General features: G+C 45.4%; 1 protein-coding gene across 1 annotated transcript in view; it reads left to right on the top strand.

Annotated features, from left to right (window-relative positions):
- Positions 1-14,213, top strand: part of LOC145342123 (connector enhancer of kinase suppressor of ras 2) — a 711,051-nt gene that overhangs the window by 361,714 nt on the left and 335,124 nt on the right. The window contains exon 9 of the mRNA XM_080187363.1: positions 982-1,128. Coding sequence (XP_080043489.1) covers positions 982-1,128 — 147 coding nt within the window. The remainder of the gene's footprint in view (positions 1-981; positions 1,129-14,213) is intronic.

Genomic DNA, 14,213 nt, shown 5'->3' with positions numbered 1-14,213 from the left:
TCAGCTCCCCCAAGTGTCTTTTCGTGATCCTTCACACAAAGATATGAATGGGCATTCTAATGCATGAATCATACAGTTTGATGTCTCTCTGTAGGTTATATTTTTTATATTGCTGCTCTTCATAAAATCTACCTCACTGAGCGACTTCAAATTGTCCATCTTTCCATCACTTTCTCTGTAATCTACGTAACTGTATTCAATGTGTGGGAAGACAGAGTATGAGAAGCACGGCTCCCAAAACCAGCTGAAGACCATTTTAGCCAGTGGTGGGCAACCTGTGGCCTCGGGCCACAGGCAGCCCATTAGGATTCTGCATGTAACCCATGAGACGATTGATACCCACCCGCAGGGTTGCCACATTCCTTTGGTTTCCATCCACATAGCTTTTTTACCTACCGGTATAACTGAAGTGATACACGTGTAAAGCAAGTGACGTGAGATACATGCTGATGGCACACAACATTGACTATGAGAACTGTGCAGCTATGAGAGCTGTGCACTCATTGTGCATTCAATCAAATGTGAATTTTATTTTGTTTTACCACTTGCAGTTGATGATAGCTCTATTAACATATGAATTTTCTTAACTTATTATGCAATTTTCGATATGAAAATGTATTCAGACATTCAAGGGTCATAATGACTGTGCCTGATTTTGGGTCATAATGACTGTGCCCGATCCTGTGGCCCACTAGATGAAAGAGGGCCATTCATGCTGTCTACTCACCAACCCAGGTTGCCCATCACTGGCGTAGATGGGCCAAATGGCCTTCCTTTACTATAATTATCGTGTTTCACACAGCTGTTGTTTGGGGACTAATCCTTCACCCTCTTTGCATATTTAAATTATACTAGTGTAAAATTCCTCCAATAACTTGCCTTATTTATTTACATTTTGTTCCAATTTCACTCCGGTTTCTATTTTTGGCTCAGACAAGGAAATATCTCTCTTTTTATGTTTCTCTGGATTCTTGATCCAAGGTGGGGTGGCAGCTGAAGAACCTCGTCAATGCGCTCAGAGAAGATCCCAATGGGGTTATATTGACTTTGAAAAAGCGACCTCAGAACACACTCACCTCAGCCCCTGCTCTGCTGAAGAATGTGCGATGGAAACCCTTAGCTCTACAGGTAAACTGAGTCCTCATTAAATTGTTGTACAATACCCTCAGATTGAGGTGCTGTCAGCATGAAAAGTGTGTCCGTTAAAAATGCTGAAAAGTTCAATTTTAACATGGACAGATAAATGATTTGCTAAATGTGCCATGGTAACTAATTACATAAGAACATAAGAACATAAGAAATAGGAGCAGGAGTAGGCCATCTAGCCCTTCGAGCCTGCCCCGCCATTCAATAAGATCATGGCTGATCTGTTGTGGCTCAGTTCCACTTTCCCGCCCTCTCCCCATAACCCTTAATCCCCTCTCTTATCAAGAACCCATCAACCCGCTTCTTAAAAATATTTAGCGAGGCAGCCTCCACCACTTCAACGGGCAGAGAATTCCAGAGATTCACCACCCTTTGAGTGAAGAAGTTCCTCCTCAACTCCGTTCTAAGCCGCCTCCCCTTTATCTTGAGGCTGTGCCCCCTAGTCCTACTGTCTTTTTTGAGCGGGAAGAGTCTCTCCACCTCTATCCTATCCATCCCATTCATCATCTTATACGTCTCAATGAGATCTCCCCTCATTCTTCTAAACTCTAACGAGTACAAGCCTAGTTTATTCAGCCTCTCCTCATAGCTCAATCCCCTCAACTCCGGTATCAGCCTAGTAAACCTCCTCTGCACTCCCTCCAGGGCCAAAATATCCTTGCGCAGGTGCGGCGCCCAAAACTGCACGCAGTTTTACAAAGCTTGCCTGCTTGAATTCTATATTTAGATAAGATTTTCAGTTTCATTTAAATTGCAAATCAATGGTCATCATATTGACCCTTTCCATTCTAACTGAGCAACTATGTGGCAATCTTTTTTGCAAACTTTAATAAATTATGCAATTGAGCTAATGTTATATTTCTTTTTATTAATGATGCTTGTTACTTAATGAGGTTTTAAACCCAGTCTTGACCCTGTTGGCCAACTTTCTCTGCTATTCAAGAATTCCATGCTTTTTATGGGATCCTAATATTTCCGTAGGTTATCCTTGATCTTTGAAATAAGTTAGAAGCCATGTTACTGCATATTCAAATGACAGTATAGTAACTAAGTTAATTTAGTAGCACATGTATTTCCCTCAGGAGGCAAACATTTAAAAATTGTTATAAATGCAAAATACTTGCGTACGGATGCTGGAAATATGAAATAAAATTCTAAGTGCCGAATGAGTGTGAAAACGAGAGTGTTTCAGATCTGTTTTTTCAGCAAAGTCACAAATGAAATGTTATAGCACTTTAGTGGAAAAAATGGTACACAATCAACTTCTGTAAGTAGGGGGAGGGGGCGGGTCCTAAACTCACCTGGCTGATTTCCCCTCCCCCTACCGCATCCCTGGCCGATTGCACTTTCTGTTTAAGGATTGTTGTTTCACTTGAATTGTAAACTCAGCAGGTAAGAATTTGCGCATGCTGGTGACCTTCTTTTGGGCCATCCCTCCTGTGCTTACCATCCTTCATTGAATCCAAAATATTGATTTTATTAGTCTCACCCTTGTTTTCAAATCCCTACATTGCCTCACCATTCCCTATCTCTGTAATATCTGCCAAGGTCTCTGCACTCTTTTAATCACAGTCTCTTAAGCATGCATGATTTCAATCACTCCACCATCGATGGTCATGTCTTTAGTTGCCTCGGCCTTAAACTCTGAATTTCCTCCTTATATCCCTCCGCCTCACTCTCTCCCTTTCCTACTTTGAGGCACTCATTAAAACCTTTCTCCTTGACCAAGGTTTGGGTCATCTTCCAATGTGGCTTAGAGTCAACATTTTCCTTGATAATGCTCCTATGAAGCACTTTGGAATGCTTTTTTGCGTTACTGTCGTAAAATAAATACAAGTTGTGGTTACTGTTAGTTGCTGGTTCTTTTCTTTTTCTGGCTGTTGCTCGGATTCTACAACTGTTTGATGTTTTCTCCAGGGAGAGATGAATGCCTGGTATCCCAGCAGTACTGATCCAGCATGGTGTAGCAGGTACTTAAGGATGTTTTGCTGACTACAAGGCTTCTGCACAAACCAATTGCTCCCGTACATGGGTGCATCAGTAGGTATTTCCTTTAGACAGCATGAGCTGGAAAATGAATGGCAGCAGCATCTCAGTTTGCTGTTGACTGTTCCATCTTCAAAGGGAACTAACTATACCTTTCAATCCCTCGTGCCAGGAGCAAACACATGGTTTCACCAGGATTTCAGGCTTCCCCACTCTGGAGAGAACTATTTATTGCAAGCATATCGCTTTGTTGGCATTGTATATCAACTCTGCCCTATATTAGAACAAAAGGGATTCTGTTCCCTCAATTCCAGCTGATGTGGGATCAGAGAGAGATGAATGCCTAGTATCCCAGCAGTACTGATCCAGCTTTCATTCTGCACAATGCACTGTGCCAGTTGCATTGAGCACCAGGAAAACCAAAGGGTAGCAAGAGTTATTCGCCAAAGATATGGCTCATGACTGCGGTGCACAACCTACTCACACCGTGTGAATGTTTTGCTGGTCCCATTGCATAATGTAATCTATAGCCATGGTGGCTGCTGTTTGAGGCTGCATGGCAGCAAACTCAGCTTGCACAATTTCAGCCTGATCTTTAACGGAACAACTCAGACACTGTGTGATTGCTGCTTGTGCTAAAATGAAAGTTGTGACACCAGTCATCAGATGCTGCATCCTGGATAGCTCCACAGGCGTGAGAACGGAGGTAGGCTAATTCCACACCGGAAAAGATAGGTTTTAAGCTCTGCACAAAATCCAACCCAAAATTGGTTCTGGGCTTCTCTGTGACTCCGCCAGGACACTGAACACAAGATTTCTGACAGGCTTCCCAATGGAAACCGCTTGACATTCTTCCCTGAGCTGCCCAATTGAAATCCTCATCTGACTGCACTGTAGCAGGAACTTGTGAGGGACCTCGAGCTCTGGTGAGCTGGATACGGCCCACTTGTACCTGGTATTCCATCAATGCACACCCCACCACTGATCTCTCCTCTAGCACACTCAGAATCAGTGTCTGAACTAGAGGCTAGAACCATGAAATTAAATGGCTATGCTGAGTCTTTATTGTCACTCTCCTCTTTGCTGTTCCTCCAGTGTTTGGCCAGGTTTCACCTCCAGGATAAAGGCACAGAGGAATGTTGTGCTAAGGGGAGGTGGGTAAAGTATGAGGTACCTATTTACATCATTTGCAGCATAAAGGTCAAATAGATTGTACAGTGGGGAGCAGGGGAATATGAGAGTAAGAATGAAGATACTAGCACCTTAGATGGTTCCAGCTCCCCCGCTACCCATATCTTCAGCAGTGGACATCACACTAATGGCCAGCGGTATCTCCTTCATAGATGTTTAAATTCGCATGTATGGCTGTTCACCTCTAGTTAGCTCCTTGTACCTTCTTTTGTGCACCACATTGGGAGAGGAGGATTGATAGTGAGTGTGATGCAATCTTTTTGGCTGATGTGAATGTCATGACTGGACAGCTAGCAGAGTATGTTAGCTGTGACACAGATGTGAGGCTGTAGTAGCATTAAGTATGTGAGGGTGAGGTGGAGCATATGAATGTCAAGTAAAAGGCCTAATTGACAGAGATTAGTAAGTGAGTAATAGATGTCTGGTGAAGTGTATGACGTTAGTGGTGTAGTTGGTGGAATTTGAGATTTCAAGATATGTTCACTGATCTTGACCACTGCTGTGATGTTATCAAACTTTTTGCAGGTATGAATCCTGGCATTGACCTCCATGGCTCTTTGTTCCCACTGGTCTTTGACCACATGTTTGGAGGGTCACCTTTCCCTCTGTGGCTACAGAACACCTCTCCTCCTTTCCATCTCTTCCACCAGAACATCCAGTGCAACGTCTGGAAATGTTGGAACCTGTGCTGTCCCCTAACTCTCAGTACCTACTGCGGCCAAACTGCACTTTCCTTTGAAAAATTGCAAGCAACCGTTGCAGGTTAGCTTTAAATAAGGTCGCCAACCCTCCTGGATTGGCCTGGAGTCTCCAGGAATTGAAGTTCAATTTCCATGACACTGTTGTACGCAGCCCTGGAGAAAAATCATTGGGACATTAAGAAAGGATTTTTAAAAAATTATCTTTGAACATTTCTCTTTACCAAATATAAAGGTAGTGAAAATAGTGGAAAAAAAGCTGTTTGGCTGACAATCAAGCATCATCCAATTGGGTAATGAGTCTTTTTTGCTTTCCAGTTGGTGTCGGAAGACAGTGCATCACAAGGGTGGGTTTGTTGATCATCTGATTTTAGGCCTATATGCTCTGGAATTCAGAAGAATGAGGGGAAATCAAATTGAGGTAAACAAGATGATAAAATTATGGATAAATTAGATGTGGAATGGATGCTTCCACTGGTGGGGCATTCTAGGATGAGGAACCATAATCTTAGGATAAGGGGTAGCAAATTTAAGAGAGAGTTAAAGAGAAACTACTTCTCCCAAAGTGTTGTGAATCTGTGGAATTTGCTACCCCAAAGTGCAGTGGATGCTGGGACAATGAGTAAATTTAAGGAGGAGTTAAGACAGATTTTTAATTGGAAATGGGTTGAAAGGTTATGGAGATAAGGCAGAAAAATGGGGATGAGGAGCGTATCAGCCATGATCAAATGGCGGAGTGGATTCGATGGACCAAATGGCCTAATTCTGCTCCTATATCTTATGATGGCTGGAAAGTGGGGACAAATCATGTAGTGAAACATTCAGGAATGCACTCAGTCACATTTGGCAATCCTAGCTTTAAATGGTATGAGCCACTCAGGAAATTGGTCCCCTTCTGATGCGTCTAGTTAGTGAATTGCACTGGCTAAATGCAGTGAGCCAGAAGCACAAAATTGGCGTGCTTCCTGCAATTCAATCAGTGGATAGGGTTAACTGTGTATAGCACTCCCCTCGCTGTTTTTGGGGCCAAGCTAATTTAGCCCTCCTGTATCTTTATAATGCTTTGCTTCTTTGTAACACCCTGATAATTGCTTGTTGAAAAGATGTTTGTCTTCATTAGCTCTTTATTTACAGAAGTGCAGCAAGATTTTGCACTAATAAATGGAGCACACCTCCTTCAATTATTGGACTCATTATTTAAAGCTGTCCTGGACTGACGTTCATGATCATTCAAATAAATGTATTTTCTCTCCCTGCTGGCAGCAAATTTCATTCTGTGGAAAGAAATCATTCTGTATTTACGCATGTTGTACTGCCAGAAAGGAACAAGTTGCATTTACATGCTGCTTTGTCATATCTCTCAAAAATGTCCCAAAGCGCATCAAATAAACTGACCCCTTGTCAGACAAAATAAAAGCAGTGAGTTGATTATGTCAGTAGCTCTATGAATAACCTTGTCTACTGTGCTTGCTATTTGTGCATCATGATGGTTTCCTTAGTCTGCTACTTCTACTGAAATGTTTCTTTCAGAAAGTGTTTAGAATATTCACAGGAAATCTTCACAAAACTTACTTTTGGGCCTGAATTTTTCAGGTAGCAAGAGTGAACCCCTGCCATTTGAAGTCTCAGCAGGGAGCACCTCCCTGGTGTCTCTGACAGGCCTACTATTTTATGCTTAGATAATGGTAGCAGGTGGGATTTCCATCTGCACTTGGAGAACTGCCAGCCAGTCAGATTGACCAACAACTCTCCAATTCATCTAGTAATTGGTATGGTAGTCTTTTGTCCATTATTTTAAAACAGGCACTACCCTATTGATTTTAATTCTGTCACTGCTGTGGCCAGAAGAGGTTCTGCAGCAATGTGCCTGGGACTAAGCATCAGAACGTGGAGGTCAGGTAAATGAAAGGTGTCTTGTGGAGGGTAGGGAGTCTTGGAGGGATCGCATCATGAGGGGCAATTTGGGTTATCAGCAGGATAGGCAGAGGTGCGGGAAGAAAGCTCAAAGGTATCTGGTCCTTGAGGGTAGGATGGATGCCCCCAATTAGAAGGGGGACTCTAATAGATGTGCCCGCCCCACCCTCCCATCTGAGATTGGGGATGCCACATTTGTCAATTTCCCACCGTGACTTATCCGGGGCTGCCAGCCTAAAATGTTTGGTTGGGTGGGAAAGTACCCTTAACTGACAATTAAATGGCCACTTATGGGCATTAATTGGGGCAAGGGCAGACTTCTCGTCTGAGGGCCTGCTCCCATCACCATGAAATCATGTCCGGATCAATGTGGGCATGATTCCGTAGGGGATTTCATTTATGCAATTTCGTGCCACCCCCTCGCCTCAAAGCTGGCCGGTGGTAGGGGGAGTATAAAATGCAGGCCAGGGTTTTGCTAGTACTTATTGTGGAAGGAAACCTCACTATCCAGCATGACATGCAGACTCTGCTAGCCCCCGTCAATTGTCAACAGGATGCCAAACCGTTTTTTTTCTGCACAAGATAATTAAGGGGGAAAGGAATAAGTAATGAGTTAATAATTTTTGGGTAGGCTTAGTTACTGGCTTTTTTTTAAGTGCTGTCGTGTGTCTAATGGCTTAAAAAAAGACCTGCTGAGTAAAATTTTGATTTTATTTTTATTTGGCTTATCCTGTTACCATCAACTTTACGATAGAACTGAGGCACAATCTTAAATCATCTGTATGTGGAAATGACTATTGGAAACCTGAGTAATTGAACAGTTCCAACAAAGGTATTCTGCATTAAAATCAATAGGATAGTGCCAATTTTACAATAATGGACAAAAAACTACCAAATCAACGCTTAACACGAATCTGCTCCTGTCACCCTAGGCCTTTACGAGGCTTTGTTTTCCAAGAACAACTAAACTAATGGAAATGATTAAATAATGACTGACAGACAAACCTCTCGATATTTTTACACTCCTATAATATTATTCGATGGAATGCTTTGGTTAAAATTGTGAGTGTTTCCTAACTTGAATAATTGGGTTCAAACATAAGTTTTCCAATGTAAATGAAACTTTTAAATATATCAGTATCCTATATTTCATGGAATTGAATGATTTATTTACACAATTCTATGGAGCACAGTGCTGGTTGTCATGTTTACGGTTCTTCCCAGAGTTGTAGGAACAACCTCCTGCTAGATTCCTATTTCCTACTGCTGTCGTACCACTTCTCATTTCCCTGTTCCCAGGTATTCTACTCCCCCAAATCCTTTCCCCAGCGTTGCAACCTTCCAGTGCAGCTGCCATCAGGCTTGTCTCCCTCTCAAATAAGTTCACAGCTTCCTTCTGTCCTTCTCAAGGCATCCTCTAAAGGGCCGTTTGAGATGCTTATTGCTGCCTGCTCATGAGTTGCAACAGTAGCTGTTTCAGTCTACTCATTCATAGAACATAGAACACTACAGCACAAACAGGCCCTTCGGCCCACAAGTTGCGCCGATCACATCATCACCTACCAACCTACAGACCTATCTATAACCCTCAATCTCATTAAACCCCATATACTCATCCAGAAGTCTTTTAAAAGACCCCAGCGAGTTCGCCTCCACCACCACTGACGGCAGCCGATTCCATTCACTCACCACCCTCTGAGTGAAAAACTTACCCCTAACATCACTTCTGAACCTCCCTCCCCGCACCTTAAATCTGTGTCCTCTCGTAGCGACCATTTCAAACCGGGGAAGTAGCCTCTGAGAGTCCACCCTATCTATTCCTCTCAACATTTTGTAAACTTCTATCAGGTCGCCTCTCAACCTTCGTCTCTCCAGGGAAAAGAGTCCCAGCTCCCTCAACCTAACTTCATAAGGCATGCCTCCCAGTCCAGGCAACATCCTTGTAAATCTCCTCTGTACCCTTTCAATAGCTTCTACATCTTTCCTATAGTGAGGCGACCAGAACTGCGCACAATACTCTAAATGAGGCCTGACAAGGGTCTTATAAAGTTCCAGCATTACCTCCCGACTCCTAAACTCAATCCCTCGATTAATGAAGGCCAGTACACCATACGCCTTCTTGACCACCTCCTCCACCTGCGAGGCCGATTTAAGAGTCCTGTGGACCCGGACCCCAAGATCCTTCTGCTCCTCAACACTACTCAGACTTCTGCCCTTGATAGTGTACTCGTTCATCCCATTGGTTCTGCCAAAATGGACGACTACACATTTATCCGCGTTGAAGTCCATCTGCCACTTCTCCGCCCAGTCCTGCATCCTATCTATGTCCTGCTGCAACTTTTGCCATCCTTCCAGATCATCCACAACACCACCGACCTTCGTGTCATCAGCGAACTTACTTACCCATCCCTCCACTTCCTCATCCAGGTCATTTATGAAAATGACAAACAACAAGGGTCCCAGAACAGATCCTTGAGGCACTCCGCTGGTGACTGACCTCCATTCAGAAAAAGCCCCATCCACAACCACTCTCTGCCTTCTGCAGGCAAGCCAGTTCTGGATCCACATGGCCAAAGGCCCTTGGATCCCATGCCCTTTCACCTTCTCAAGAAGTCTTGCATGGGGGACCTTATCAAACGCCTTGCTGAAGTCCATGTACACTACGTCCACGGCACTTCCTTCGTCAATGTGTTCAGTCACATTATCGAAGAACTCAACTAGGCTTGTAAGGCACGACCTGCCCTTGACAAATCCATGCTGACTATTCCTGATCATGTCAAACCTCTCCAAATGTTCGTAAATCTTGTCCCTCAGAAGCCTCTCCATCAGCTTACCAACCACTGAGGTCAGACTCACCGGTCGGTAATTTCCCGGGCTATCTCTGTTCCCTTTCTTGAAAATAGGAACTACATCCGCAATCCTCCAATCCTCTGGAACCTCTCCCGTCTCCATTGACGACGCAAAGATCATCGCCAGGGGCTCTGCAATCTCTTCCCTCGCCTCCCACAGTATCCTGGGGTACATCCCATCTGGTCCCGGCGACTTATCTACCTTGATAGAATTCAAAAGTTCCAACACATCCTCCTCCTTAATATTCACGTACTCAATCCTTTCCATCTGCTGCAAATCCATAACAAAATCTCCCAGATCGGCTTCCACTGTGAATACTGAGGCGAAGTACTCGTTAAGCACCTCCGCCATTTCTTCTGGTTCCACACAAACCTTTCCCCCCTCACCTTTTATAGGTCCTATCCCTTCTTATCCTTTTACCTTTCACATATTTATAGAAGGCCTTGGGATTCTCCTTAATCTTACCCGCCAAGGTCCTCTCATGACCCCTTCTGGCTCTCCTAATTTCCCTTTTAAGTTCCCTCCTACAGTCCTTATACTCCTCAAGATCTTTAACATCTCCTAATTCCCTGAACCTCTTGTACACCTTCCTTTTCTTCCTGACTAGGTTCAACACATCCTTTGTGCACCACGGTTCCCTCGACCCACCAAAACCCCCTCGTCTCATCGGAACGTTGTCATTCAGAGCTCCAGACACACATTCCTTGAATATCTGCCACCTTCCTTCGGTACTTTTCCCTAAGAACGCCTCCTTCCAGTTTATTTGTCCAAGTAACTTCCTGACTTCTTCGTATCTCCCCTTACCCCAGACAAACACCTTCCTAGCCTGCCTGATCCTATCTCGTTCCAACGCAATTGTGAAGGAGATAGAATTATGGTCACCATTTCCAAGATGCTCTCCTACCGAAAGATCCATCACCTGCCCTGGTTCATTCGCCAGTACCAGGTCAAGTACAGCCTCTCCCCTCGTAGGCTTGTCCACATACTGCGTCAGGAAACCTTCCTGAACACACCTAACAAACTCCTCCCCATCTATACCCCTTACCCTAGGGATATTCCAGTCGATGTTTGGGAAATTGAAGTCTCCCATCACGACAACTCTGTTATTAAAACATCTCTCCAGAATCTGTTTCCCTATTTGCACTTCAACTTCCCTGTCACTATTGGGCGGCCTATAGAATACACCCAGCAAAGTTTTTGACCCTTTGCTGTTCCTAACTTCCACCCACAGAGATTCTGTAGACAATCCCTCCACGACATCCTCTTTCTCTGTAGCCATGACACTATCCCTGATCAACAGTGCCACTCCACCACCCCTTCTGCCACCCTCCCTGTCCTTCCTGAAGCACCTGAAGCCTGGCACCTGAAGTACCCAGTCCTGTCCCTGAGACATCCAAGTCTCCGTAATGGCCACCACATCACAATCCCAAACAGCTATCCACGCCCTAAGCTCATCTACCTTATTCACTATACTCCTTGCATTAAAAGATATACACTTCAGCCCCTCAGTCTGGGCATTTCCCATCTCCACCGCCTGTCTAACCTCCCTCCCATACTGCCTGCGGTCCTCCCCTACCTGGGAGCGAACCTCCTCCGTCCCAGTTTCCCCATCACAGTTCCCTCCCCCCATCCTTTCTAGTTTAAAGTCCCCCCGGTAGCCTTAGCCAGTCTTCCCGCCAAGATACTAGTCCCCCTGGTATTTAAGTGCCACCCGTCCTTACTATAGAGGTCCCACCTACCCCTAAAGAGGTCCCAGTGATCTAGGAACCGAAATCCCTGCCCTCTACACCAGTCCCTCAGCCACGCATTCACCCTCCACCTCATTTCATTTCTTCCCTCATTCTCCCTTGGCACAGGCAGCAATCCTGAGATTACTACCTTCGCTTTTCTCTTCCTCAGCTGCCTACCCAGTTCCCTATAGTCCCTTTTCACGAGTGCCTCCCTCTTCTTACCTACATCAGTAGTACCTATATGTACTACTACCTCCGGTTCCTCACCCTCCCCTTTCAGGATGTCTGGGACCCGCCCAGAGACATCCCGGATCCCAGCCCCAGGGAGACAAACCACCATCCGCGACTCCCTTCTACGTCCACAAAAACGCCTGTCCGCGCCCCTCACTGTGGAGTCCCCTATTAACACTACCTTTCTGCTTCCCTTTTTGATTTTTTGGCTCACTGGCTCAGCTCCAGAGAGCTGGCCATCGCTTCCTCCCTCAGATGAGCTGTCCCCCCCAGTAGTACTCAGGCCGGAGTACTTATTTTGAAGGGGGACATCCACCGGAGTGCTCTCCATCACCCGTGTTTTCCCCTTCCTAATAGTAACCCAAGTGCCCTCATCCCGTTGCCCTGGCGTGACTACCTGCTGGTAGCTCCTTTCTATAACCTCCTCACTCTCCCTAACGAGCCGAAGGTCCTCGAGCTGCATTTGCAGCTCCTTAACCTGGTTTCGTAGGGCCTGCAACTCCACACACCGAGCACAGGTGTGGATGTCTGGCAGGCCAGGAGCCTCCAAGACCTCCCACATGTTGCATTGGCAACAACATACAGGTCTCACACTCATATTTTCCCCTTATAGCGACCCAAGGAAAAAGAGAAAAAAAAACTTACAACTTACCTTAGCTCTTTGGCCCTGTGAGCCAAAGCACTTACAGCACACACAAATACAAAAGCAGTCTTACCAGCTCTCTCTCTTTTTTTTAGGTTAGGGGAGGGGGGAGGGCTGGGATACTCTACCCGTGTAGAGTATCGGGAATCCCCTCCGGTCTAATTTATATTCATCATACTCCTGCCTGGCACGCCCAACAGGATTAATCTTTCCAAACTCACTCCTTCCAACTCTGATCTTGTGTACTCTGCCTGTGCATTAGCTCTTGCCACCGACCTCCAGAATCTCTATTCACTTGTGAACAAGGCCCTCGGCAGCTTATTCTGAATGATTATATTACATCATGGTCTTGATTGTGGAAGGATGACACCTTTCCCCAAAATGAAGCCATTTGACTTGGCTGTATCTCCCAACACTAGCCCCACTCAGACAGTTCCCAGTGACAATGCGGCATTTATAACTTGGTTTGTCCTGCTACTCCTCTGGCACTTTGTTATCCTTAGAACATGTCAACTGGGCATAAAGCAGCTAGCAGGACTGGCACCCATTTTCGCACCCATTTGCATTTTATCACGGAAACAAAATTGGCATGATCGGGAGCCTGCCCAAAATGGGCAAGACATCAATTGACATCTTTTTGCATTCATCATAATGTCATTATCGAGCTTCACACCCAATTGTCCCAGCTCATCTGCCTTTATGACCTTGTTTGTCAAAGCCCTCCATGTTGACACTGTGCTTAAGAAAGCCCACCAATGCCTCTATTTTCTCAGAAGGCTAAGGAAATTCAGCATGTCTGCTACAACTCTTACCAACTTTTACAGATGCATCATAAAAAGCATCCTTTCTGGATGTACCGCAGCTTGATATGGCTCCTGCTCGGACCAAGACCGTAAGAAATACAAAAGATTGTGAACGAAACCCAGTCTAACACGCAAACTCGCTTCCCATCCATTGACTCTGTCTGCACTTTCCATTGCCTCGGAAGAGCAGCCAGTATAATCAAGGACTCCATGCACCCCAGAAATATCCTCTTCCACCTTCTTCCGTCAAGTAAAAGATACAAAAGTCTGAGATCACATACCAACCAACTCAAGAACGGTTTCTTCCCTGCTGCCATCAAACTTCTGAATGAACCTACCTCATATTACATTGATTTTTCTGTACCCTCTAATTAGGACTGTAACACTGTATTCTGCACCCTTTCCTTTTCCCTTAAATATTCTGTAAATGATATGCTTTGTCTCTATAGAGCACAAGAAACAATATTTTTCATAGTACACCAATACATGTGACAATATGTTACATATTCACTTCACTGGAGTTGATATTAGCTTCCCATTTGCGGGGAGCTGGTGGCCCAGCTCTGCTGGACTGAAGGGGGACAATCAAGGCACCCCATGGGGTCAGGGATGAGGGGGGTGCCCCCTGGGAATTGCCACATTGGCCCCCTGGCACTGCTCAAAGGACAAAGAAGCACTGTCCACCAGGCATGGGCAGAGCCAAGGGATGATACCTAATGGGGATGGGGGTGTGGTCCCCACTGCCACCATGCACTTGGCGGTAACAGAAGAAGGGAGGCCAGCAATTGGAGCTGGCCATAGGTGTGGGAGTTGGGAGATTGGGGCTGCCAGGGGTGCAGGGAGATCAAGGGGGTTGGGGAGACAGGTCAAGGCTGGCTCATACACGTTCACAGGGCCAGCGATCGGGTGTCACATGGTCAGTAATGTGGGAGTCATGGGGCTGGCCAACGATCAGCACATGCACAGTGGCCTACTGAGCGCCATGCTGCCAGCCTCTCCAGTGCGAATAGGCTCCACTCAT

The sequence above is a fragment of the Carcharhinus amblyrhynchos genome, chromosome 4 (genome assembly GCF_965287045.1).
Source record: "Carcharhinus amblyrhynchos chromosome 4, sCarAmb.v2.hapA, whole genome shotgun sequence".
Lineage (NCBI taxonomy): Eukaryota > Metazoa > Chordata > Chondrichthyes > Carcharhiniformes > Carcharhinidae > Carcharhinus > Carcharhinus amblyrhynchos.
This window is presented reverse-complemented; position numbering and strand designations above follow the sequence as displayed.